Source organism: Amblyomma mixtum, chromosome 3, assembly GCF_055824585.1.
Source record: "Amblyomma mixtum isolate Tamu chromosome 3, ASM5582458v1, whole genome shotgun sequence".
Taxonomy (NCBI): domain Eukaryota; kingdom Metazoa; phylum Arthropoda; class Arachnida; order Ixodida; family Ixodidae; genus Amblyomma; species Amblyomma mixtum.
This window is the reverse complement of record NC_143014.1, coordinates 380,995,435-381,020,611: the sequence shown is the minus strand read 5'-3', so window position 1 is coordinate 381,020,611 and position 25,177 is coordinate 380,995,435. Positions and strand designations below refer to the sequence as shown.

General features: G+C 48.1%; 2 protein-coding genes across 2 annotated transcripts in view; both read left to right on the top strand.

Annotated features, from left to right (window-relative positions):
• LOC149357000 (uncharacterized) overlaps positions 1-25,177 on the top strand; it is a 42,053-nt gene that overhangs the window by 8,079 nt on the left and 8,797 nt on the right. The window contains exons 4-17 of the mRNA XM_089584401.1: positions 807-1,064; positions 2,426-2,719; positions 3,779-3,913; positions 4,477-4,776; positions 5,893-6,099; positions 6,800-6,961; positions 8,313-8,499; positions 9,522-9,658; positions 9,923-10,043; positions 10,695-10,859; positions 12,088-12,234; positions 12,847-12,968; positions 14,351-14,647; positions 16,009-16,121. Of these exons, the coding sequence (XP_089440527.1) occupies positions 807-1,064; positions 2,426-2,719; positions 3,779-3,913; positions 4,477-4,776; positions 5,893-6,099; positions 6,800-6,961; positions 8,313-8,499; positions 9,522-9,658; positions 9,923-10,043; positions 10,695-10,859; positions 12,088-12,234; positions 12,847-12,968; positions 14,351-14,647; positions 16,009-16,121 (2,645 nt within the window). The remainder of the gene's footprint in view (positions 1-806; positions 1,065-2,425; positions 2,720-3,778; positions 3,914-4,476; positions 4,777-5,892; positions 6,100-6,799; positions 6,962-8,312; positions 8,500-9,521; positions 9,659-9,922; positions 10,044-10,694; positions 10,860-12,087; positions 12,235-12,846; positions 12,969-14,350; positions 14,648-16,008; positions 16,122-25,177) is intronic.
• On the top strand, positions 17,810-23,744 carry LOC149357001 (uncharacterized). Its single transcript, XM_089575382.1, has 4 exons — positions 17,810-17,903; positions 18,641-18,793; positions 23,304-23,392; positions 23,500-23,744. The coding sequence occupies exons 1-4, from the start codon at positions 17,810-17,812 to the stop codon at positions 23,713-23,715; spliced, it is 552 nt and encodes a 183-aa protein (XP_089431508.1). The 3' UTR covers positions 23,716-23,744.

Below are 25,177 nucleotides of genomic sequence, written 5' to 3'. Positions count from 1 at the left end.
TCCAAAATTTGGAGTTATGGCAGCTGTGAATGGTTGCATGGTGAATGGTCATGAGAATAAACCTTGCTGCTGTCGGTGAGGGCTTAGGGTAAACTAAAATACAGCCTGAATCGCAAGGGGGATATGAGAAGAGTATTCGTCACTATATCAGGCGATACGACGGCAGTGGCAGCTCATATATGCACATTAAAACTAACGCTGTCCTCCCAGATCAGATCATGGGTGCGTGAAGGCAAGGGAAATTTTCGGGCATGATAGCCATGCACTTTACACGAGGGCCCTTTTCAATTCATCTGCATGCCTCACTTTTCAGATTGGCTCGCTTGACAGGGAGCATAAATTGCCATGTGGATAGAATTCATGTAACGAGCAGCTCCAGAAAAATTTATGGGGTGCCTAGCCATTACAGATACCAGTAAGAGAGAGAGGTGCGGTGCTTTACACGGCACGGTGGCTTAGAACAGTTTTATATACTGCGGCCAGTATAAGCGACCTGCGATTCACCGTTCAAGTTTTCTTCGGGCATAGCGATTTGAAGGAGTGACGCTATGTTGCATGATATCGCAGATGTGGATGCTATGCCGTGCCCATCCTCAGTCTTAGAGAGGACTTTCAAGGGTTGTATAGACAGTGCTTCTCCTTACATAAAACACTTGGAGCGCCAGGAATGTATTATCCACTCTGCATGGTGCAAAACTGTACCGACATTGATAGACCTGCGATTCTTAGGAAGTACTGCAAGTTCACAGTGTGAGCGGAAGAATTAGGTTTTAGAGCTGTCTTCTGAACGCCTTCTCTTGCGCCAGGTGACGCAGTGCAATGCGCACTTTGAGCACAGTTCCAAAGGCTTGTACCTGTACTTCGTGGACGTCCGCAAGCGGAGCTCCACGCTGTACCGGCTGCTGGTGCGGTACTCGAACGTCTGCCGCATCATTCTACGCAAGACGTCGCCAACAGCCACTATTGTCTACCTACACCTGTTGCACCCACCGCTGCTGTACAAGGTGTGCGCCGGTAACAGCTCCACTAGCCAGTGCAACCGCGAGGGTGACTATCTGCCACAGGTGAGTAGTGCTGTATCGGTTAAGTGCTTTCAATGGACTAAACAGGAAGCTTGGCTGTCTCCAAGAACTGTCCTACACCCTTACGGTTTCCCTTCCGCTACAGTTTCCTTTAGTCGTAGAGTTTGCATTTTGCCTAGAAGGCCAACTGTAGGACTACAAGGAAAGTTGACGGACTTCGAGAAAAGCTGTATGAAAAAGAGCTAGAAGATCTACCAGTGGGGCTAGTTGGTGTTCCATCTGTACGGTTTTTGAAAGCGCTAACTGTGCGCTGAAACGGGCACGCACAAGACGGCGCGCTATAGAAACCAAGGCCTGTATAGAAACCTGTACAGAATCCTGGACGAGTGACTGCTGACTGCTTGTCTACTAAAAGTGTAGGATGAATATTAAGAGACATAAGACGTATTTGAGCGCTGCTGGGGCCTGTCTTCGGACTTGCTCTTCCAGTCAACGTCCACTGCTACTTACGCACCTTAACTCTAACTGCTCAGCTAGTGTTTCTCAGTGACTGGTCTCTCTCAATTTTTTTCAAACCTTGTCCAACTCCCCTCCTTTCTCGAGACTGCTTAGCCTCTCTCCTTTCAGCAGAAGCAGTAACGGACGTCGCACAATGGGCATCCACACAAAAATGCCATATCGACTGCCCTAGTAGATATGCAGTGTCTACTTGCAAAAGCTTAGTTTTACGGCAATAATGCTGGAAGAGATTTCGCCTCACCGCAGAAGGAACTCAACGTCAGGTGCACTGCATTTTAAGTCCTTATCTTGAGAACCACATTACCTGGCCCAAACACGCGCATATCCATATCCCATTCACGAAGCTTAGTGGTAGAGTGACAATACAGTCGTGACTTCACTGCATTCTTTGTTTGGCAAACATTAAGCTGCGACAATGGCGGTCCATAGAAGCTCCTTACTAACACAGCCATTAGTGTAGATGATGGGCGCTGAAAATGAGGTCAGTCATCATCATCATCATCAGCAGCAGCAGTCAGACTGTGCCCACTGCAGGACAAAGGCTTTTTCCGTATCCCTCCGTTTAACCCCGTCCTTCGCCAGCTGCGGTCAACTTATCTCCGCAAACTCCCTAATTTCATCTGCCAACCTTACTCTTTGCCTCCCACTGCTAAGCTTGCCTTCTCTTCGAATCGGCTCTGTATCGAGTCTGTTACCATAAAGTACCATCGGTTATCGTGCCTTCCCATCACGTGGCCTGCCCATGCACTGCTCTTGATTTCGACCAGGATATCATTAACTTGAGTTTGTTCCCTCGCCCATGAAATAAAAATAGAAATTGAGTCCAGACAGGCTCGAAATAAGGGACGCATCAGCCTGCTCAGCCACCACCTTGCCTGACGCAGTTCGACCTGTCCGAAACCACCCCGTGGGACCGGGCCGTCGAGTTCGGCGAAGGACCCTTCAAATGCGGCGCCGACGTTCTGGGCAGGAGCCGCGTGATGCGGCTGACGCTCAGCGGACCGCGCCACTGGGCGCCCCTCTGCAATCTGATCCTGCGCACGCGCAACAACGCGCAGGTTTTTTACGCGCCCGTGCGCGAGTTGCAGGCGCGCCAGCTGAAGGCAGTGGCCAGGCCCAGCGTGCAGGACTTCGGCGTCATGTACGCCTTGCTCAGCGTCTGGTCCGAGAGCTTCCAGGTAGGGTTTCAACTCACTGCACGGATTTCTTACCCCCGACAACAGATATCAGAAGTGGACGAATTGAAAATTTCCCGGAAACGTAGGCATCGAACCGCGTATCCCCGTCAACATTTCTTGTTCTTGTCACTTCCAAGCATCCCGCTCGCTATATAGGGTGCGTTCATGCCTAACAAAACTGCCCGAAACCGACAGACATGCAAGGCAGTCAGTACAAAATTCCAATTACGTGTCGATATATACATCGGGAATTAGGTCAAGTACATGACATGGACATAACTTTCTTGTTCTTGACCTCATGAAGATTCATGTCAAGTACATTCTAAACGTACCCGCCGCCATGGCCCAGAGACCACGCTGCTCGGCTACTGACCCGGAGAATGCGGGTTCAATCCCGGCCGAAGCGCCACGTTTAGATGAAGGCAAAGCGCAAAGTTGCCCGTGTGCTGTGCGATGTCAGTGCTCGTTAAAGATCCCCCGGTGGTCGAAATTTCTGGAGCCCTTCACTACGGCCTGCCTCATAGCCTGAGTCGCTTTGGAACGTTAAATTCCCCATACGACACCATACCATTGTGAAGACAGAATTAAATAAGGGTTATGGGGGATTAGCGTCGCAAAGCGACTCAGGCTGAGGGACGCCGCAGTGAAGGGCTCCGGAAATTTCGATCACCTGGGGTTCTTTAACGTGCACTGACATCGCATAGTACACGGGCCTCTAGAATTAGATAAGGATTATCACGAGTGAACGGACGCTGCTTCAAAAGTATACGCTACATCACGTGGTCGGATCTTCGCTCTTGATTAATAAAGGTGATCTTCGTTCGCTTATTTGCCGCCATGGCTGTTCTGGCGTATCGCGCTGTACCGCAACCAGGCGCAAATAGAAAACTGCGTCATTATTCTATGCGCGAATTTTCGCGGACTTACGGTGTCATTTGACTTTTTATGTGGCAGCTTCCCGAAACCAAAGTTGAACAAAGCGGACGGATTACTTCAACGGTGCTTGAAAAGGACATTGTCGAACGCGGACGAGCAACGCGTGGACTATCGCTTTTGCAGGTCACCGATGAGCTCGCGATGGACGCTCAGAGCTGCCGGGAAACATTCAACGAGTTGGCTGCGCGCGCCGAAGAGTGTCCCCGTGCCCTGGAAGAAGCCCTCTTCGAGATGTATTTCTCGCTTAGCCAGGGAAGGGTGAGAAACCTTATTGGCAGGCTGGCTTTAACAAGAAAAGCTCAAGGGCTCTCTAATGGCCATGCCCCTGCTCTAGTGGGGAACACTTTTGACGATAGCAGAAACGTTAATAAAAAAAAAGTGCAAGACTGCGCTCGAGTGATCTGGGGATATATTGATTGTTACAGTGAAATCTTCCATTATTTGAAAAAAATTGCATTCATAGACGTTTTCCCACTCAAATGTTTTTGTCCAGAATTGTTGGGTACGAATAGGGTCACATGGAAAAGTGAATGGTGTGTAGCCTATAGTAATCGATCGCATTTTCAGGAGCTGAATATCAAGGTGTCATTTTAAGCGAAAAGTTAAGATTACTTTACACGTAGGAAGTGCCGGTGAGCCCTGAGACTTATGTATTTTTATTTTTATTTCATTTATTCTCGGACTATAACCTTATCTTCTTCCTTGAATCCCTTTCATGCTCTCTGCACATCAACGTTATCCTCTTAGTCGCCCTGGCCACTGTGCAACGCTGGAGCAACACTTAATCCAGCGCGTCAAGAACAGTGTGACACCGCGCGCAGGTGTTCTGGTTCCGCACCGCCCTGGAGCGCCTGTACTCCCGGTATCGGGCGCACCGGCAGCGCACCGACGCCTTCACAGGATCGGTGATCGCCCAGGAGCTGCCGTCCCATATGGTCAAGGTGCGCAAGGTGATCCTTACACCCACTCGACGCGTCTACCTGCCTCCGCAGCTGGTGTGCAAGAGCCGCCTGCTTCAGCACTCCGACCCAGATTACGCCCTGCGCATCGTCGTGCGGGACGACGATTGCAAGCTCATCTCTTTCTCGCTGGGTGCCTGCAAGGACGACTTCCTCAACGCGGTACGGTGTTTAGAGGTTCACCATCGCCCGGTGAATCAGTAGCCGTAGCAGGCTTAATTTTTGAACAGGTGCAGTAGCTGAAGCACGAGAAATTGGCTGTGGTTTAGCTCTGGTTAACTCTAGTTGAATCGCGAAAGCAATTTAGCGCGTTGTCTCTTCCTCGCTTCCTTCTTTCGTTGTTTCCTCTCTTTCGCGTTCTCCATAACGACTACAATCCACTGAGGCGAAGAGCATATATATATATATATATATATATATATATATATATATATACCCCACGAGGCGACACCTCCTCTCCCTCTACACCAGCTGGGCACATCTGGTGGAGTGAGCGGCGACGGCAGCGGCGCCATCTGTTGGAGCGGGGCTGCGGCGTTGCTAGGCAACGGCGGCTCAAGGTCGTTCGTGGGCCACGGCATACGGCTCGTGTGCGACCATGCGACGAGCTGAGCTGGCTGGCGTAGTGTTGCTTTCGCAACAAAAAAAAATGGCTGGCGGTATAGCATTGCGAAGCACGAAATGATGTGCGAAAGCACGGCTTTTGGAGGTGTACACCAACGCTACGTACCTTTAAGGGAGAATGAGGTGTCCCCTGACCCAGGCAGCCATTTATGCGCCTTTTCTTTCCTCAAAAATTGAGGGAGCGGAAACCTTTCGCTTGATTTGAGGAAAGGAAATGCGCATAACCCGCAATTTGTTGGTGGATGCCACCGCCTATAGTCAGAGGTGTTCACTGAACCAGTGAGCCAGTTACATTACTACTTAAGGGCTGCACACGCACAAACACCCCTGAAACCTGGAGAGTGCGGCTGTAAGTGCTTTAGCACTAAAATGTACAGGAAATCAACAGTTTCATACGACAAATGTACGTTAGCAGTGGTACTACATTTCGAACTCGCATTGATGAACTTCCATTTGCATATTATAATTTGATTTCAGTGTCGCTTTTGAGTTCCGCTGTTGCATGGATTCAGTTGGGTGGAGTACAGAGGAGGGCACAAAACTGAATAAATATTCGATAGGAACCTTGAAGAAAGTTGAAGGATGTGCTCCTTGCGATGACAATGTACAGCTCCCATTAGGTTCTGACTTCAACCGTGGGCTCGTTTTGTGTAGGTGATCAAGCCTCCGCTGTCGTCCGGTCTGAAGATTGGTGGCCGCCGATTCATGTTCTTGGGCTGCTCGACGAGCCAGCTACGTAACCACGGCGTCTGGTTCTACGCGCACGACAGTCAGGGCCGCACCGCGGAGCAGATACGCGATGGAATCGGCGACCTCTCCGCCATCCTCAGCGTGCCCAAGTTCATGGCACGGCTCGGACAGGTCAGGAGCCAATCAAGTTCTTGTTGAGAGAGGTGATGGGATAGGCGAATAACTGACATGAAAATCTGTGGGAAAACCTCCTCGCTTTTAGCAACACAGATGGTGTTTGCAAGGAAGCAGAACCCAATAACTGCGCCATTCATCTTCGTTCATCACATCTGTGAGGTCACGTGCTTTGCGTTAATCCACATATGTTTGGATAGCATCTTTCGAAACGAACAGCCTTGTAGCAAAGCGAACCCTTCTTTTATCAATCCACTGGAGGCAGGTCAGTCACGAACGTCCGCAGCAATCAGGCGCCATGTGCAGTGGCTCAAAGCCGGCTCTGAAAATATCCTCTAAATCATACGTCACATCCTGCACGTTTTCGAATCTAATGTAAGTGTGTCGAAATAATTTCAAGAGGGAATGGAAGGTAAGACTAGCTTCCACAAATAATCACGATACTGCACGGACAGTGCCCGGAGGTCTAACCACGCTTATCAGCCTCCTTTGGGAGTACGAGTTCCTCTGCTTGAGGTGTTGCATCCTTTACACACACTCCTCTTTTGTCTGAGAAGCCATTCATTATTGTTCTCTAGACTTGCGCAAAAGTTTCCCTACTACCGGCTACATAGCCTTGTATTCTGTGTCACCAGTATTAGAGCCAACCAGCTAAGGCGGGTGGCCCACTCGGGAGAACTTTTTTTCTTGTGCGCAGGCCTTTTCGCAGTCGTTGGGTCTACTGTCGGTCCCGATCCAAAACACGACTGTGGAACCGGACATCCGGCACGCAGGCCATGGGTGCAGCAGCGGTGGTTCCCGTCGCGAGTACATTTTCAGCGACGGCATCGGGCGAATATCGCACGCCCTGCTGCGCAAGGTATGTGTATTGTCGTCATTATCGCCAACCAAAGTAATAAACTCATTGTAAACTAAAGGCGCCAAAGAACCACACACACAAGACAAGAGAACGGGACAGAGCGCCAATCACAACTAGATTATTTTGCACACCACAGATACATATATACACAACGCCAGCGCCTGCGCAAAGAACAAAGAACAAAATTACGCATCAATGCGATAACGACTGCTCAAAAAACTTCCCGCTTGATAGAGAGATACGGAAGTTTCGCTAACACACGCACTGCCTTTTTTACAGATATAAAACGCTTCAATCAGTTCTCTGGCTTCAATATTGCTGCTTCTGGCAAGGATCCGCACGGATGAAAAGCATGGCTCACAAGAGCGTGACGGGCAGGATCTGATATGTTTCGGCAAATTTGTGGTTTTTTGGCGCCTTTAGTTCACAATGAATTACCAACTAGCCCAGCAAGAAGTTCTCTTAATAAACTTATATTCGAGCGTTAGCTCAGAACTCTTCCCACTGCTATACGGCGGGTAGCGGTGAATTTGGCAGGTGCTATGACTCTTCGGCGCAATTACCATGGCTCGACGAGCGAAATCGGCAACCTGCCAAAGCGTTGCGAGGCGAGTAGCAGCAGTGCATGGCTCTGAAAAATTCTTTGTTCTCACACCTCTGGAAATGCTCATACACTCGCTTTACACACCCGGTAACATTCCTGTGGCTTTTTTTTTATTACCAACAAAAACCCTTTTTTTCTGCCTCGCACCTTCCACAGCCATCTTGTCCGAACGAACTTCCTGAGAGTAACACTCCACCCAGAACTCTGCCGCCCGTACTATGCTTTGCTTCTTTTTCTTGAGAGAGACCATCGGGGGTCTGTTGTGAGCAATGCATGTGTTATCAAAGCCCAAGTGCTGCCCGTCCATTGCTTACTCATGCACCGTGCACGTGGCAAGTTTGCATTCCTTGAATGCAGGAACCTATGATGCATATGATAATGTTTTACAGCGGCAACTGTATACGAGACTTCTCTGGGGCAAGCATTGTCGCCGTCGGTGGCGACCACTATGTCGTAACTAAAAACTCGCCTTCGGGCCGCTTAGAAAGTTAGAGACTGGGCGCTCTCGGCAATGTGTCCTGTGTGGCTATGGTGACCTAGCGGATCTGGCCATTTTGACGCTAAGAGTGAGAAAGATGAGCGCCAGGCCAGAGGAAGGCTTGTACCGGTACTGAACTGGGCATCACTTAATCCCGTAGCTCCCGCATATCAAAAGGCCGTGGCTGTTTTTTCTGTTTTTGCATAAGGCGTGTACTGACCTAAGTATGTAGTCGTTCGCCGAAGGCTTAATTGTCCGCCCTACCGCAGGTCCATCACGCCCTGGAGCTAGAGGAAGGCGAGGAGCCGTGCGCCGTGCAAATCCGCTACGGCGGCTGCAAGGGAATGCTGCTGCTGGACCCGACGCTGAGCGGACGCCGTATCATCTTCCGCGAGAGCATGCGCAAATTCCACTCGGACCACTCCGACCTATACGTGCTGAAGACGAGCAAGCCCCGTACGTTGCCTTCATGCGCTACGACCATCGACAGAAAGGGCTTAGATAAGCAGCTGGTGCCGGAGGCACATAGTTCCGAATATACAACTCAAGAACGAAGCGGCTTTTTCTCCGTCAAAGAACTCCCGTCCAGCCAATGGCGTCGGCCGACTCTGGTGACCCAGTTAGCGTTACAGTGCAGGCAGCGGCGCGACAATGCAGGGAGGTGACTATCCCCGACCGTAGAGGGAGTGGACAATCGCCTTTCATCTGCCACTTCCTGCCTTGTCATGCTAGCAGTGTCATGAGAATCGGCCGACGCCACTTAAAACGACCCCACTTAAACTTCTTTGACGGGTAAAAGCTGCTTAATTTTTCATTTGTATGCGACTATAGTTGCGCTGTGCCCTAATGGGCTTGTGCCGGGCTTCTTACGAGTATCTTAACATAATTTTAAGCGATCAATACTTCGGGGTTTTTTTTTCGGGCATACAATAAATTGTCATGCAGAGCATCCCACATTTGCTGCTTAAGTGTAATGCCGATTTTTTTTTTTGCGTGGCCATGTAAAGTCATCGACCAAAGTTTACGGGAAGCAGGTTTGTAGACAAAATTTCCCTCGTGGTCAGACAAACCTACTAACTGAAAGGCCAGAGAATGGGAGGGGAATGCCTGCTCTACCCGGTGGAATGAATACCAAATGAATGAATAGCGACGCAAGATGGTGCAATTTTTTTACGCGAAAATTTGAGTGTACATTTACCTCTCAATGAGGCGCTAACATCGATGATTTAATGCTTGAAACGGTGACAGTCATCCACTGTTCTGTACTTTTGTCGTAGCTACCACAAGTAGGCAGAAGGCATAGTCATCGAGCCAGAGTATATTATGAAGCATGGAGGGGGGCGCCTTCCTTCTGCGTTGGATTTCGCTGATTTAACGTTGAGCATAATTCGTGGCATGCGTTGCATAAAGTAGAGGACTACTGCAAGATGGTCACATTTTGAGCTTGCAGCGCAGACAGTATCTACGGCTTCTCGCAGGCGTTCTTTACCTGAACCGGCCTATGATCACCATCTTGGAGCAGAGTGGCATCAAGGCCAAGGTGTTCCTGACGTTGCAGAACAGAATTCTCGATTCCTTCATCGACAGTATGATGGATCCCCACGAGGCCGCGCAGGTGAAAATTTTTCGTCCATGTTCGCAGCTTTTTGTGCCATGTGTGATGTCAGTGTTTGCAGTGTTCTGGATATAACTGAATCCCATATACTACAGCCGATCCCATTTTAGTCTAATTACGGAAGCCCATGTACGACAGCCGATTCATTTTAGTCAAAATTCGAGAAAAGGTTCAGGATTTCGGCGCCCAGGTGCAACGGCCTATGAAGCAGGACGGTGATTATGAGCATATGAGACGAAACTGGGCGCCTTATTAACTACGCAGGTTCTGTGCGCCTACTGCGCCATGCGTCTTCCGTACAAAGAGCTGGCTGGCGTGGGCATCGACCTGACAGTGGAGCCCTTCTTTCGGGCTCTGGTTCGCGCCGTCAACAAGAAGGTCCTCAGTGAGTGAAACGCTCGATCTTAACCGCTTTTGTTGGTTTCGTAGTCTGGGAAGAAGGCGTAGAGAGGCAGCATCCTGGCCCTGACTACGTATTTTGTTTATTAGTTACGCTCATTTTGCAGGACCTGCCAAAGTTATCGCAAATTTCCAATAGCTTCACGAGATGTTTCTTGTCGGTTTTGTGCGCATGGTTTATGTAATCATAAGATTCTTGATATGAGGTGTATGTAACGGACAGTAGTTTAAATGCACCAGGTGAGTGGCCATCCAAAACCTATCGCTTGGATTAGCCGAGCCTATTGCGGCAATCATTGTAGTTATGACACTTGGCGGCTAGTATAAACCTGCATTTCTAGAACGCGATATTCGGTCCTGTGTGCCTTCAGTCAGTGAATAACATATTTCTGGCTTGTGGACGTGTCTTGTAATCGCCGACGAAGGCATATGGCGCCTAAAGGGCCGGCTTAACATTCAGAAAGTTTTGGCAAAAATTAGTTAAAGATGGCCCATAAAAATCAATGTTTTCTGAGGGCCAACATCAGCCCGTAAGGCATCGAATGGCCCTCAGGAAGCATGCTGAAACTTGTCTACAACAATGCGTGAACGACGAACCGTTGACTATTCAAAACGGACAATGTATGCGCTTACGCAGAGGAGCTGAGGACCAAGGCTCGTATCCTGGTTCCTCCGAACTACGGGCGCACCATGTTCGGCGTGCTGGATGAGACCGGCACGCTCGAGTACGGACAGGTGTTCGTCCAGTACTCGAACGACATGCTGCGGTACAAGGTCAACGACCCGGCGACCATCCTCGAAGGTACCCCGTTAACCCGTGTTCGTGCTAGCAAGCATAGTGCAGCATAGTCTGGGTGCGTTTAGGCAGCAGCTTTCGTATTTTCTTCGAAAATCTCCACCATCGGAGGATCTAGTACGAATTCCTTCTGTTGAGCGATGGGAGGCCGTGCTGGTCAGCTCGGACCCGGGAATTCAAGCCTTGGCCACCGAGTGGGCCGCTCAGGTCACCGCCAGCCATGGCTTGGTGGCCATCTAGCGCGGACCGTCTGCATCTGCATTTTTGACGGAATAAATGTTTTCCAATCCAATCCATGGATGTGAACACAACTAGAAATGGTAGGGACATAAAGTGCGAGAGTACAGGCTTTAAAAGCGTATACAAACGTGCTGCGTGTTCGCGGGTGGTGGTCTCAGAGATGTTGACTGTAGTAATCGGATCGAAACGTAAACTACTGCGGCGATGCTCCCGAGTTATTAGTCCGTATGCGTGGACGCACGCGTAAATTTCTCGTGTGCTGGAAATTATCTCGTTTCGGCCTCGTCTGCGATATCCCCATCTAATCACAGCATTCTTATTTTTAAAGCCGAAGCTAGGACTTCACTAATGCTCAGTTGACCGAGAAATGTCGCGGATATATCTTGGGACACATCCGTGGTTTGTAACCCGTGTTCGGGATCAATGCCTTTATGTTGACAGCATGGGATATGCAATAAAAGAATATAAATGGCGAGGTACCTGTTCGTTGTGCGCTGCTATACTCTCGATAATCTTGCGAAACCGTCGCCTGGAGCGGAAGCAGTATACTAAGAACCACCATTTTATATATGGTCTCGTGATGAACTGACTATTTTATTTCCGTTATATCGCACGGAGGAGCCGATAGGTTATCGCATGAGATTCACTTTCTTTTTTTTCCTTTTTTCACCTAGGCCTCCGCGGTGGCTCAGTGGTTATGGTGCTCGACTGATGACCCGAAAGACGCGGGTTCGATCCCGGTCGCGGCGGTTGAATTTCTATGGAGGAGAAATTCTAGAGGCCCGTGTACTGTGCGATGTCAGTGCACGTTAAAGAATCCCAGGAGGCAGAAATTTCCGGAGCCCTTCACTACGGCGTCTCTCATAGCCTCAGTTGCTTTGGGACGTTAAACCCCATAAACGATAACCATAACAACTATCTTTTTTCACCTGAATTTGCAGCCCCACTTGGCGTTAGTGTCACTGAGTTCTCCCATGCTCTATGTGATGTGCAGGGGACGTGATCGTGACCAAGAACCCGTGCATGCACCCGGGGGACATCCGCAAGCTGAGGGCGGTGAATGTGCCGCAGCTGCATCACGTGCGCGACTGCATCGTCTTCCCTCAAAAGGGAGAGCGTCCACACCCCGACGAGATGGCCGGTACTACACAACCTTCTTGGCGCGCTCCATGTTGACATTGTGCTGCGCGGGGACGGATGTAACCGTCGCTTTCAACGTTTGTGACTGAGGGCTTGCCTTATGTTCACATGCGCGTTAGGACTACGCTCTGCCAAGGCCAGAACCCCGTGGTCTCGCCTTCAGAAGACACCCGGATACCTTCGTCGACGCTTAGAACTCATAATGCTGCAGTGACACAAAGAACGCCTACTGGCGTAATGAGGGATAAATCCCTCGCTTTCACCTTTCGTAACTGCGAATTTCTAGCATTCTAGAATTTCTAGCATTGGGCAAAGATTCAGGAATTGTTCCAGACTCTGAGTGACTTGTGTAAGGAGGCACAGCGCTTGTCAATCGCTAAAAAGAAAGTAGCCGTGCTTTGCCTGAACCTGCATGCCGCGAGCGCTGTCACAGCACGAAAAAAATTCACTGCGAGGATGCATGATCTGGAGCGCAAAATATTTCGTAGTTTGGGCTTTAGGAGTTTGAGTGATTCCTCTAGTCGTAGAGGCCCATTCACCATAACTGCTTTCACAGACGTCCGCAGACAACTTGTTTCTAACGGTCCCTAATGTGGACTCCACCTGCGCTCAGGGTCTGACCTGGACGGCGACGAGTACTCAGTGCTATGGTACGAGGACCTCATCTTCAAGAGCAACTGCAACCCCATGCATTACTACAGCGACCCGCCCAAGGAACGAAAGGCGCCCATTGGGGTGAGCAATATCGCTGATTACTCCTCTTAGTCTTGCTAGGTCTCAGTGTGGGTATGGGGAGGGCTTGTTAATTTTGGTGGGGTATTTTAGGTGTTATTGGGCCAGTTGCACCAACTGGATTAGTCCCTACGACGAGATAATAAATTTTTCAGCAAATTCAGCGGTGGGAAACGGCGAAGCCTGGATTGTCACTGACTGATCACAAATGAGGCTTAATGAGGCCCTAATATGTTGCAAGCGTCCTTTTAGTATAAAACGAGGCAGTAATCGAATTACGATTCCGTTTTAGAATAGGCTGCATCACTGACAAACCTATCGTCTACTTTTCCGAAGTTTTACTTGCTTGTAGAAAGCATAAATAAAAGGACACCTGGCTGCTCATTTGGAACTCGCGAGAGGCAGCCCTCTTTGCTCAATTGTGACTTTACCTTGCAAGCCTGGCTTCGTTTTGGCCACGTTAGGTTGAGAGCGGTGGCTGAACCATGGGACAATATCCGTAGATAAGTGAACATAACCAAAACGATCCGAGGAGATGATCGTTCACAAAGAAAACCATCCGATAATTGCTTATAAACACGGAATACCCGCAGTACTGAACTGTGGGAAATACCTCGAGCACGTACTAACTATGGTTACCAGATGCTACGTAATATGCTCCCGTCGCTCTAAACAAACGAGTTGTTTCATAGCCACAATACTGTTTTTTTTTTGTAAATGTATCATAGCCACAATAATTGCACTTTCTACCTTTTTCTGCTTTGCACCGCACATTGTATACTTCATTAAACACTCTCCTAATCTTGCAATTGTCTTTGCTTATCTCTTGATTTTGTACCAGATCCTCCCATGTCTGATGCGTTGTGTTTGTACTCTAGTTTTGTTTCCAATGCCATGTTTTTAGGACCGTGAACCCCGTCAAGCCCCGTTAGGCTTTCTGTTCATGGTCCTCAGCGTCTGTAATGTTGATTTTGGAATACAATAATGATGATGATGATCAAACTTGTCTGAGGTCCTGTGAGCTGTCAATGATGGCGCCCCGAAAGCGTGCAGCATGGCTGACCATTTTAAGCACCCTCTTCTCTCAGAAAACAAGATTGTCTTAAAACACAAGTAACGCATTGCCGCAGCTGTGCTGCGAAGTTGAGTGCGAGGAGACGGCTGCTAAAAGTCGGCAATTCCCTCCCGCTCCAGAGTAGAGTCAGCAACGCTGGTCTAGAAGCGAACCGCTCGCGCTAGTTCCCTCAAGAGTGCCACCAAAGGTTTCGCACACGTGTAAAAACCCTGATCTCTAGTTTTTTTGAAGGATGTAAAGGGACGGTGTGAAAAATTCTGTTTATCGTCCGTCTGACTAGAGGAATTCCCTTCTTATACGGCGACGACAGGTCCAGGACATGGTGGACTTCTTCTGCCAGTACATCAAGGGCGACAAGATCGGCCTCATCGCCAACGCGCACCTCGTCTGGGCCGATATGCTGGACGCTGGCATCAACTCGCGCCGTTGCCGTGACTTGGCGCGTAAGTGCGCCGTCAACCTGGACTTCGCCAAGTGTGGCGACCTGAAGGGCTTCCAGAACTCCGAGAAGCCACCCATGTACCCGGACTTCATGGAGAAGCTCGACACAAAGAACACCTACTGCTCGCGCAAGGTGCTCGGGCAGCTCTACCGGAACTGCAAAAAGGTATGCTCCCGCGCTTGCCGAGTTGTGGTTCAGACGGCTGCCCTTACTCTGATGACTAAACCTACAGAAATAGTTGAACCGCGTTATAACGACGCTGATTTGACCCGGCAATCACTTCCTTATAACCCGTCTTGACAACTTCCAAGGGGAATCATCGCTTTTCGTGATATCTATTATTTTGTTATAAACCGTTTCGCTATAACGAGGTTCGACTATATGCAGGATATGATGTGTGAGACGATAGTGCTGTTCATAACGCACATGTCTCGCCCGCAACTCGTGTTTGCTCCGGGTCTGTGTTGTTTGGCGCTGTCTTTACTACCCTAATTGCGCACTCAGGTTTTAGATCTCGCGAACGGCCACCTCTGCGACTTTTCCAAGATGCTTAGGTTCCATACGTGGAAATGAGCGACAGGACTGCTGAAAGAGCCGCTGTTTCCTTCAAGGTTGGCATCTACAAGATCCCTGTTTGAAAACGCTCGAGCAGCATTGCGGCAACGGCTAGTTCAGGGCCATCTGAGCTCTTGCACGAACTTGTCGGGTGAATTTGATGCTAGTTTATTGCATAGCTATAACTAGCGTGGCTTATCACATGTTGATCATCGCATAAACAAGTACGTCTTAAGCGTAATTGGTTCGAGCCGTACTTCTTACGTGATAATTAGCAATATATCTATGAAGGTCTGAACCGAATAGGTTACGGCAAGAAATTTTTATGAACCACGTAGCACATACCATGCCCGAGATTGTACTCCATGGCTGCTTCTGGCGATGTACCATCTTGTTCATTTGCATGGGCGAATAGAACCATAGCGTTAGTCTGAATTCAAGAAGCTCAAAAAGCTCTGCTTCACCCCTCCGTGGAACTGCGGCAGCCTGTTTGGGGTTTTCGTTCTGGGAATCCCTGTCAAACTGCCAACTATCAGCATGGGTCTAAAGAGGTCTTATACGACATGTCAATTTTGCTGGATAGGACAGTTTGGACTTCTTTAACCTGCCCTCACTTGCTCTCTACCGACTACCTTTGAATATCAGCACGGGGAAAATTTGATTTGTCGAGTCTGGCAGTAGCTCTGAAGACACAGGAACAATTTTAATGTACTATCGGTGACAGAAGTTGCTGACCCCTCCTTCACGCCGGCCTCGACACCAGGAGTGCATCATCATGTGGCATGGTTCTTCGAAACTTGGAATGGAGGCATGTGGCATGTGGAGAGACATGGGAGAGGCCTTTGCCCTGCAGTGGGTGTAGTCATGCTGATGATGATGCGTTCACGGATGCTGTCTGCATTGTTTATTTATGATGTGCTGAATGCGCGCATCACCCTTTTGTGTGGTCCTTGTGTGGTTCCGGTGAACAGGTTGAACTGACCACCGAGTGCCTTGAAGTGGTGGAAGACAGCCTTCCGGACCCTCGACTGCTGCTTGAGGGACGAGAACAGTTCCTGCTAGAAGCCACGTCCGCCTATAAACGGTACGCACTGTATCTCAACACTACAGTAGACAAAGTGTGCTGCAGCAAAGGAGTCGCAAGATATTAGCGTTTTATCATAATTATGCCGGTGTTCTCTTGCTACTGTAGGACAAAAAGAAGTTGCAGTGTTTTAGCGTAGTTAGACCGAGTAGACGTGCGGAAGCATGTGTTTATTCTCGGTCTCTTCTTTCTGGCATCTGCATGTGCGCGTTTCTCGCTATTCATCTTCGCGCCCTCTTTCCACTCTGGGGCAGCTTGCGTCACGTTCCTCCGAACTAACCCGAGCTTATCCGAATCACACCGAGCTACACACAAGATTTTGAAGCGAAAAGCTTCACTAGGCTAGTCAACACCGGGTCTGGCGTATGCTCCGTGATCAGAATTAGCCACAGCTGCGCGTGCGCAGAACCGAGTGACGTCACAGAAGAGGCGCAGGTGGTCGGAGCGGCCGCCGCCGCAACCGCCGCTGCGACTCCGCCGCCTGACCTTTCGGCGCAGCCAGACGACAAGCGCGGGCTCGGGCTCTTGAGAGACAACACGGCTCCCGACCCGGAGTATATTATGTAGACGTAGCAGGGCCATCGCCCACGGGATTTTACACGGCCGCTGTCGTTCACCAGGAAATGCGCGTTGGTGGACTTTCTTTTCGAGCCCCGAATTCAATGCAAGCCGAGGAAGTAGCGATAGCGCTTGCTGCCGCCCACGCCAATTCGAGAATCATCATTACGGACTCCCGAAAAGCATGTGATCATTACTTGGCAGGGGAGATCTCCCCCTTAGCTGCTTGCATTCTAAGACGGACTGCCACTGATCCAACACCGAAAAGAATCATTTGGGCTCTTGGCCATCAGGGCTTACGAGGTAATGAGGCCGCTGACGCGGCTGCCCGAGCGCTTATTCACCGGGCTCCTCATCCCAGCTCTTCTGGCTCGGAGATTAACCAGCCGCTGCTGCGATTCAGGGAAATAATAACTCATTATAGCGACAACCACCGCCTTTTCCCGGCCCCTGCAAATGGGCTGAGTAAGACGGAGGAGCGAACTTTAAGGCGCCTGCAGACAGGTACTCTACTCTGTCCTGCAATCTTAAAACATTACGATCCTAACACGGATGGGCGATGCCCGCACTGTGGGGAGACCTGTGATATATTCCACATGGTGTGGGCATGTACTCAAAATCCCCACCTCCCCCCTTCCCCTTCCAGATAGGCATGGGAGACTGCCCTCCTCAACTGCTCTTTGCTTGAGTCCCAAAGGGCTCTGGTGAAACGGGCGAGAGACGGGGCATTGTCATGCGGTGTCCCGGACTAGGGACGCCGACCATGTAGCGGGGCAACTCTATGGCTCCCAAACTCTATTTCAGCAATTAAAAGTTTTCACCACCACCACCACCGCGCGCTGCTGCGCATTCGCAAGGGGCGCCTACACTGGCGCCAACTAGCGGTCAGAAAAGGAAACGCCACAGGGATTATTGCAGACGCCAACAGAGGCGCTGAAGCGGCTGAATGCGTTAGTGGCTGCTTTTGCGTTTTCCTGCCCGTTCCGTTTTTACGTGCGTAACTTCACGCGATGGAAAGAAAATACAAGAGCAATCGGATGTGTTGCGTGCCTCAGTGCGTCAACAGAGCTGTGAAGAACCGCGTAAGCCTCCATTCGTTTCCGGATGGCTCGCGATTGAAAAAGGAATGGATGGTCAAGCTGCGTATGGGTAAAGCGGTGACGCCGTCAATGAGAGTGTGCAGCGAACACTTCGTCGCCGGAGACTTCTTCTGGAGCACTACGGGTGAGTAAATGTGCACTTTTGCGACTGCTACCGTACAGCTTACCAGGGAAGGGTAGTGTAAAGCGCTGATCCTCGATCATTGCGTTGTAGCGTAGCTCGGGCCTTAAATTTCAGCTTATGCTGTCCTATTGGCAGTATGGCTTGCAAAATTCAGTCGTTACTCTCTCGGTGACCTTTGATCATGTCAGCGGGTGCATGACTTGAGTTCAGGCTAACTAGTCTGACTGTGAACTGATTGCTTTTAGCTGCCGCGGTGGATCAGTGCTCATGGTGCTCGGCTGCTGACGCGAAATCGGCGGCCGCATTTCGATGGAGGTGAAGTGCTAAAGGCCCGCGTGCTGTGCGATGTCAGTGCATGTTGAAGAACGTCAAGCGGTCGAAATTCTCCGGAGTCATCCACTAACGTGTCCCTCATATCTTAAGTCGCTTTGGGGCATTAAACCCATGAGCTAAACTTACGCGTCTCTCGAAGCGCCAGAATGAGTCATACTAGCTGTACAGTTTCCTCCCTGGAGATAGGTTTTAGAGCTTCTACGATTTCTGCGCGACACGGAACTCCGCGTTCTTCGGCTGATATGGGCACAGACCATGTCCTACGAATGCTAACTTTTTAAAAATATATTTTCGTTCAGTTTAAAGTGTAGTTATGACGGAGTTTAAGCTGGTCCCACCGGCAGTCAGTGACCTCACCCTGATATCTGGGTGAAGCCAATGTAATGCGTTATTGTGTTTCCCAGACCCTCAGGTGTGGACGCCCGAACGAAAACGGCTAAAGAAGACCGCTGTACCGTCGCAGCGCCTGCCTGTCAGGCCTCATGACCACCAGGATTTGTCCAGGATTCAGGCAGCAGCAGCTCGCGCGGCACGGGCGTCTGCACGAACTCAGGAAGGTATGTTTTGGGAAACTTGATATGTTTTTTTTCTTTAAGGCGCAGACTTCTATTGAATGCCATATGCTCAGTGTGCACCTATTTTATTCTTTCTCGTAACACTGGGGCTTCATGAACATTTAAAATGAACCAAACAATATTTTTTTCGATGCAAATGCCCTGGAGCAGTAGATAGCGCCGGTTGTCAAACTGGGTAGAAGTAGCATTGATATAAACTTCTAAAAGTGACATAAAATTGTCTACACTTAAGCTGGCTGTATTTTGGAAGGCGATAGTACCTTTTGTTTCAATGCATTGTCCGACAGCAATAAACAGATCGTTATGTGGTATGGAATAAAATAGATCTTCAACATTTATGAAAAAGGCATATCCAATCTGCTCTCCTTTTAACATGCTGGCTACATCCAATGAATTCTTGACGGTAGAGGGATCAGAAAGAACCAGATTATTCAAGTGCCTAAGCATGAACCTAATATTTTGTTGCTGCCAGGTCCATTTCTCGCTGACAATCATCCTGAAGGGTGCACCAGGTTTATGAGTTTTCACCGCGAAGAACACAGACAAGGTGTTCACTTTTTTATTTTTTATTTGTACAAAGCTTGTACAATAGCTTTGGCTCGTAAATGAGAACAGCAAATAAAGCAGGCCATCAAAATACATGGCAGCAGTGCTAGGAGCCATAGAACAATAGAACACAGAATTGGGAAAGCACGTGAGGATAGATGTCGACCTGTAATATTCAGGCTTTCAGACTACAGGGACAAATCAAGGATACTGAAAGCATGCAGCGCCTTTAAAGGCTCAGAATTCAGCGTTTCGGAGGACTTTTCGCCCCGAGTCCAAGCGATAAGAAAAAAACTTTGGGCCTATACAAAACCAAACAGAGACAAAGGCGACAAGGTAGTGTCATCATTCGATAAGGTCAAAATAAACGGGAAGGTTTACAGATGGGACGAAGGACTGAACAAGGCCGTTCCGCTGGAATTGAAGTGACACACCTGGCATAATTCTAGCAAAAAGAAACGAAACAGCGCCTTGCAGCCAACAAAACCACACCCAGACAGAGCACCGCTATCTGTACTAAATGTCAACGCTAGAAGCGTCGTGAACAAAATCGATGAACTCGAAAGCCTTCTTCTTGGTTGCGGCCCTGACGTCACGCTTCTCACGGAAACATGGCTCCATGACAGTATCCCTGATACTGACGTTATACCTATCTCGCATGATATAATTCGACAAGACCGTGGCTCAAGGGGAGGTGGCGTCGCGGCCATAATTAGGAAGGGCATTAACTACACATTAATTCCTCACAACACATCTGTCGAGATGGTTTGGATTCACGTTCAACTGCACCAAGGCAGCCTTCTTATGGGTGTAGTGTACAGGCCTCCAAATGCTGACATTTCGATTTTAGAATCGTTGTACAATTTTCTTCATGAGCACAGAAAACGTTACCCTTATGTTATCTTATGCGGCGACTTTAATCTACCCATGATAAACTGGGACGAACTATGCGCAAGGCCTTCATGTCTGCACTGTGAACTGCTGCTTGATATTGCTTTTTCTTTTAATCTTAAACAGATAAAACAGATAGTGGAAATACCAACACGTGTCACTACGACTTCGAAATCAATTCTCGATCTTGTTTTTATTTCTGCAGAAGTAAGTGATTTAGGATTTACTGTTGAAGTCTTGCCAGGCATATCCGATCACGAATCTGTTCTTTTTAAAAGCAATTTATCAAGAAAGGTGACACGAAGCATCCCCAAGAAATTCTTGGATTTTAGAAATGCTGCCGACGAAAGCGTGATTGACTACTTAGAACAGGATTTTGACTCCTTTCTTGAAAAACACAAGCTGGGAAACTTTAGCGTCAACGATTTATGGAAGCATTTTAAACATTCAGTACATGAATGCACTAAGAATTTCGTTCCCATGAAGTGTAAGAAAGCACCTCGCCACAGTCCATGGATTACTCGGGACATACTGCACCTAAAGCGTCGACTAAAACGCTGTTCACGCCTCAATTCTTGCACCGCTCGCTCAAGGCTACAGTCATTGCGCACTGAACTTAAAAATAAAATTAAATTATCTAAATACCACTTTTTTAACGTTAAGATGCACCATTTTCTTACAAACGCGCCAAGAAAGTTTTGGATGCATTTAACAAACAAAAAAGCTCCGGTGACCAAAGTCAGACTGAACGGTACCGAGACCACTGATACTCAGTGTATTGCCGAGGCTTTCAACGCGTATTTTGCTTCCGTATTTTTACAAGCTGATAATCTTAGTCCTGAATATGTATGCCCAAAATATGAGCTGCCGAACCTCTTTATTACGGAACAAGGCATTTTTTCGTCACTGTTAAACTTAGACACAAAAAAATCTGCCGGACCAGACGAAATATCCAACAACTTTCTATTTAGGTACGCAGAATGGTGCTCGAAATACCTGCTCATAATATTCAACGAGAGTTTGAATCAAGCTACCATTCCCGATGATTGGAAAATGGCTAAGGTCATCCCTATTCACAAATCTGGAGATAAGGCTAGTGTCAACAATTACAGGCCTGTTTCGCTCCTGTGCACCGCTAGCAAGGTAAGGTAATGGAGCACTTTATTTTTAAGCATATAAGCAGTTTTCTGGAAAATAATAATTTCTTTTCTGAGGGACAGCACGGTTTTCGACGTGGCCTATCCACGGTTACGCAACTACTACACACTACTAATGATCTCATGGTAGCTTTGGATCGGGGTGGGCAAATTGATATACTGTTCCTCGACTTCGAAAAGGCGTTTGACCGAGTCTGTCACAAAAGGTTATTACTTAAGCTAAAAAGTGTATTGCAAAATGAACAAATTTTGAATTGGCTTGATTGTTACTTATCCAATCGACAACAGTATGTCTGCATTGAAAACTCACTTTCTTCATCTGCCCCTGTATTATCCGGTGTACCACAAGGTTCTGTCCTTGGACCTCTTCTTTTTCTGATCTATTTAAATGACCTGTCTTTGGATTCCTCTGTACAATGCCGGTTCTTTGCCGATGACTGCATCGTGTACCAGGTCATCGAATCTGTGCAAGATCAAATTGTGCTACGTGATTACCTCTCTGCAATTACCAGTTGGTGTCAATCCTGGCGTATGAACCTAAATGTCTCTAAATGTGCCCACATGATGGTCACAAGAAAGAAAAAACCGTTAATATATACTTACAAAATTAACAATGCTGATGTCAAGCGGGTTGACAACTTCAAATATCTTGGTGTTATAATTGACTCCAAATTAACGTGGAACGCACATGTTGAATATGTTGTGTCGGCGTCACTAAAAAAGCTGTGGTTATTAAAGCACCGCATGAGGCACTGCACTAGTGCAACAAAACTTGCAGCATTCACGACACTCGTTAGGCCAATTCTTGATTACGCTGACACTGTTTGGGACCCTCATACTAAGAAAAACATCAATCACATTGAAGGGGTACAAAAGAAAGCACTTAGATTCATTTTTAACGCTTACCATAGAAGTATCTCTGTTTCAGACCTGAGAACACGAGCTGGGCTCCCGTCGCTAGAAATGCGCCGCAAACTACACCGCCTAAAAATGATGTACAGTATTGTCAACCACCATGTCAAAATAAATTTTCATAATTACATGCACTTCAACGAATCCAGGAAAACGAGAGGCAAGCACAGCAAAACAATTGTAATGCCGCAGGTTAAAACTAACGCCTACCGTTCATCATTCTTTCCTCGAACCACAGCTGAGTGGAACGCCTTACCCTATGAAGTAGCTGACATGCCCTCAGTTGAATCTTTTGTTACAGCCGTGTCATCTTATCTATGATGCTGCAAGTATTTCTTTCCAACGCTTCTTGCTTTGCCGTCCGCCTTTCAAAGTGTATTCCTTCTTTCTTTTTTTGTGTGTTTTTTGATTGTGCACATTCCTTCATGGCTGATTGTCAATAGCATGTTTTCTTTCTTTGCCGCTGTTAAACTCACCTTAGCAATTGTTCAAGAACAATGTATCCACTCCTGCTTTGACTGCCAAGAGGCAGTTGGCAGTATTTGATAAATAAATAAATAAATAAATAAATAAATAAATAAATAAATAAATAAATAAATAAACAAATATCCCAGCTTCTTGACAGGATTATCAGATTCGAGTACATATGATGGAAGGAGGTTTCACTCCGTGACAGTCTCGAAGAAACTACCGGAACCTGTTTGTTCGTGCTAATTGAACGTTCATTTGCATGCCGTCTTCTAGAGTCTACTGGTTCGACACAATGTTTTTTTGCCATGCGTGCACACCATGTCATATGCACAGGTGTGTACATTTTACACCTGCATCACATAAGTGGCTACTGTGACCTCGGTAGCTCAGCGCTTTAGCTACTACACCACCACAGTGGGCCAGGGAAAGCTAAAACGCAACAGCTCTAAACAAATGGTAATTTTTAGGCTGTGCTGTCACTTTTTCACAGGTGAGGGTTCTTTTGTCTTGTGCAGAAGCGTCCTTACCAAGGGATTCAGACACAGAGTCAGTGCCACTCGCCTTGCCCACTGAGGCGGAACTGGCTACCAGTAACGTTACCAAGGTAAGCGTTGCGAATGACGTAGCCGCACTATGTGTTGTCATCATTCTATTGCTAATGCTTTAGGATCTTCTCATCATGCCTTGGGCACATTTGGTTTTGTGATGCAGATGGCTGACTCAGAAGCAGTGCCAGGTGATTCCTGCCTCAACAAGGCTTCAGTCGGGCAAGATGGCCACTTGGATTGTGCTGCTGCACAGGATGTGGAGGTGGCCGACATACTTCTGCAGCTCCAGGGGTGCAGCCATGTCGAAGATGTGCTTAAAAAAATGTTCTGGACAAAGGTGTACAAGTTAACACTGATGCCCTTGCGCCGAAGAAGGTGAAGTTGGTAGATTTGCTATCAACCAATGCTGCTGTCGTGGCCTTTACAGGAGTGAATTCGATGAATGCACTGATGGCAATATCAGATGAAGTGGCTCGAATAGACCATTCGAACACAGCCATTCCTGTATTTGACCGCGTAGTGCTTGTGCTCACTAGGCTGAAAACATGCCTTCCTTTAGAATGTTTGGCCACGTTGATCGGCGTAAGCAGAAGGACAGTGGCAAGGCACTTCTACGACACACTGCGAAACCTTGCTGCCATTTTGGAAGCTGCTATTCCCTGGCCTGAAAAGGATGAAATAAGAAAGAACATGCCACAGTGCTTTAATGACTACCGAGAAGTTCGCATTGTGCTTGACTGCACGGAAATTGCATTAGAAAAATCTCACTGTGCATCATGTAGGATACTGACGTACTCCTATTACAAAGGCATGCACACTGCCAAGGTACTCATTGGAGTGTCGCCTGCAGGACTCATCACATTTCTTAGTGATGGGTTTGGCGGCAGAGCTTCCGATAAAGCTTGTGTGGAGAAATCAGCAGTTCTCAACAAGCTAGATAGCTTTAGGGACGATGTAATGATCGACAAAGGGTTTAGCATAGATAGTCTATGTGCGGAACATGGACTCGGAATTGTGCAGCCCCCTTTCCTGCGGAACCAGGCGCAGTTCACAGCTGCCGAATCTGAAAAGACACTTAAAATTGCCAGGGCGAGGGTGCACGTGGAACGAGCAATCCAACGCATGAAAGTGTTCAAGATTCTGAAGGGGCCCGTTCCTTGGGAAATGGTGGGAGCGCTTGATCAGGTATTGATCACAGTCGCAGGCATTGTGAACCTTTCAACGCCTATTCTTTCTGAGAAGAGATTTGGACTGCATGTTAACTAGACCAGGCATGTCAACTGCAGACAGAATCCATTTTTTTCTTTAATTCTATCAGAACTTTTTTTATCACATTTGTGTCATTTTTATTTGGTTGGTTTATGGGGTTTAACGTCCCAAAGCGACTAAGGCTATGAGAGACGCCGTAGTGGACGGCTCCGGAAATTTCGACCACCTGGGGTTCTTTGACGTGCACTGACATTGCACAGTACACGGGCCTCGAATTTCTCCTCCAAAGAAATTGTAAGAGAACGTCTGGGCAGGAGGAGCATACATAAATGTACATACGAGGTCTGTTAGAAAAGTATCCGACCTTTGACCGAAGAAAAAAAAAATGGCATAACTGGAGCGTTGGAAACCTAATTACCTTCAAAGCAGTCTCCTTGGGACTCAACACACTTCTCCCAGATGTGCTGCCACTGTTGGAAGTATTCCGAAAAGGCCTTTTTCGGAATGGAGTTTAGCTCAGCTGTCGTTGCAGCCATAATGTCCTCTCTTGTCTAAAATCGCGCTCCTTTCAATGACCTCTTGATTTTGGGAAACAACCAGAAGTCGCAGGGGGCCATATCAAGAGAGTAAGA

Excerpts from the sequence above, each read along its gene's own strand:
- LOC149357001 (XM_089575382.1), top strand. The coding sequence starts at position 17,810 with ATGGTCAAGCTGCGTATGGGTAAAGCGGTGACGCCGTCAATGAGAGTG. Across the intron at positions 18,794-23,303 it reads GTCTGCACGAACTCAGGAAG|AAGCGTCCTTACCAAGGGAT; the intron begins GTATGTTTTGGG and ends TGTCTTGTGCAG. Across the intron at positions 23,393-23,499 it reads CTACCAGTAACGTTACCAAG|ATGGCTGACTCAGAAGCAGT; the intron begins GTAAGCGTTGCG and ends TTTGTGATGCAG.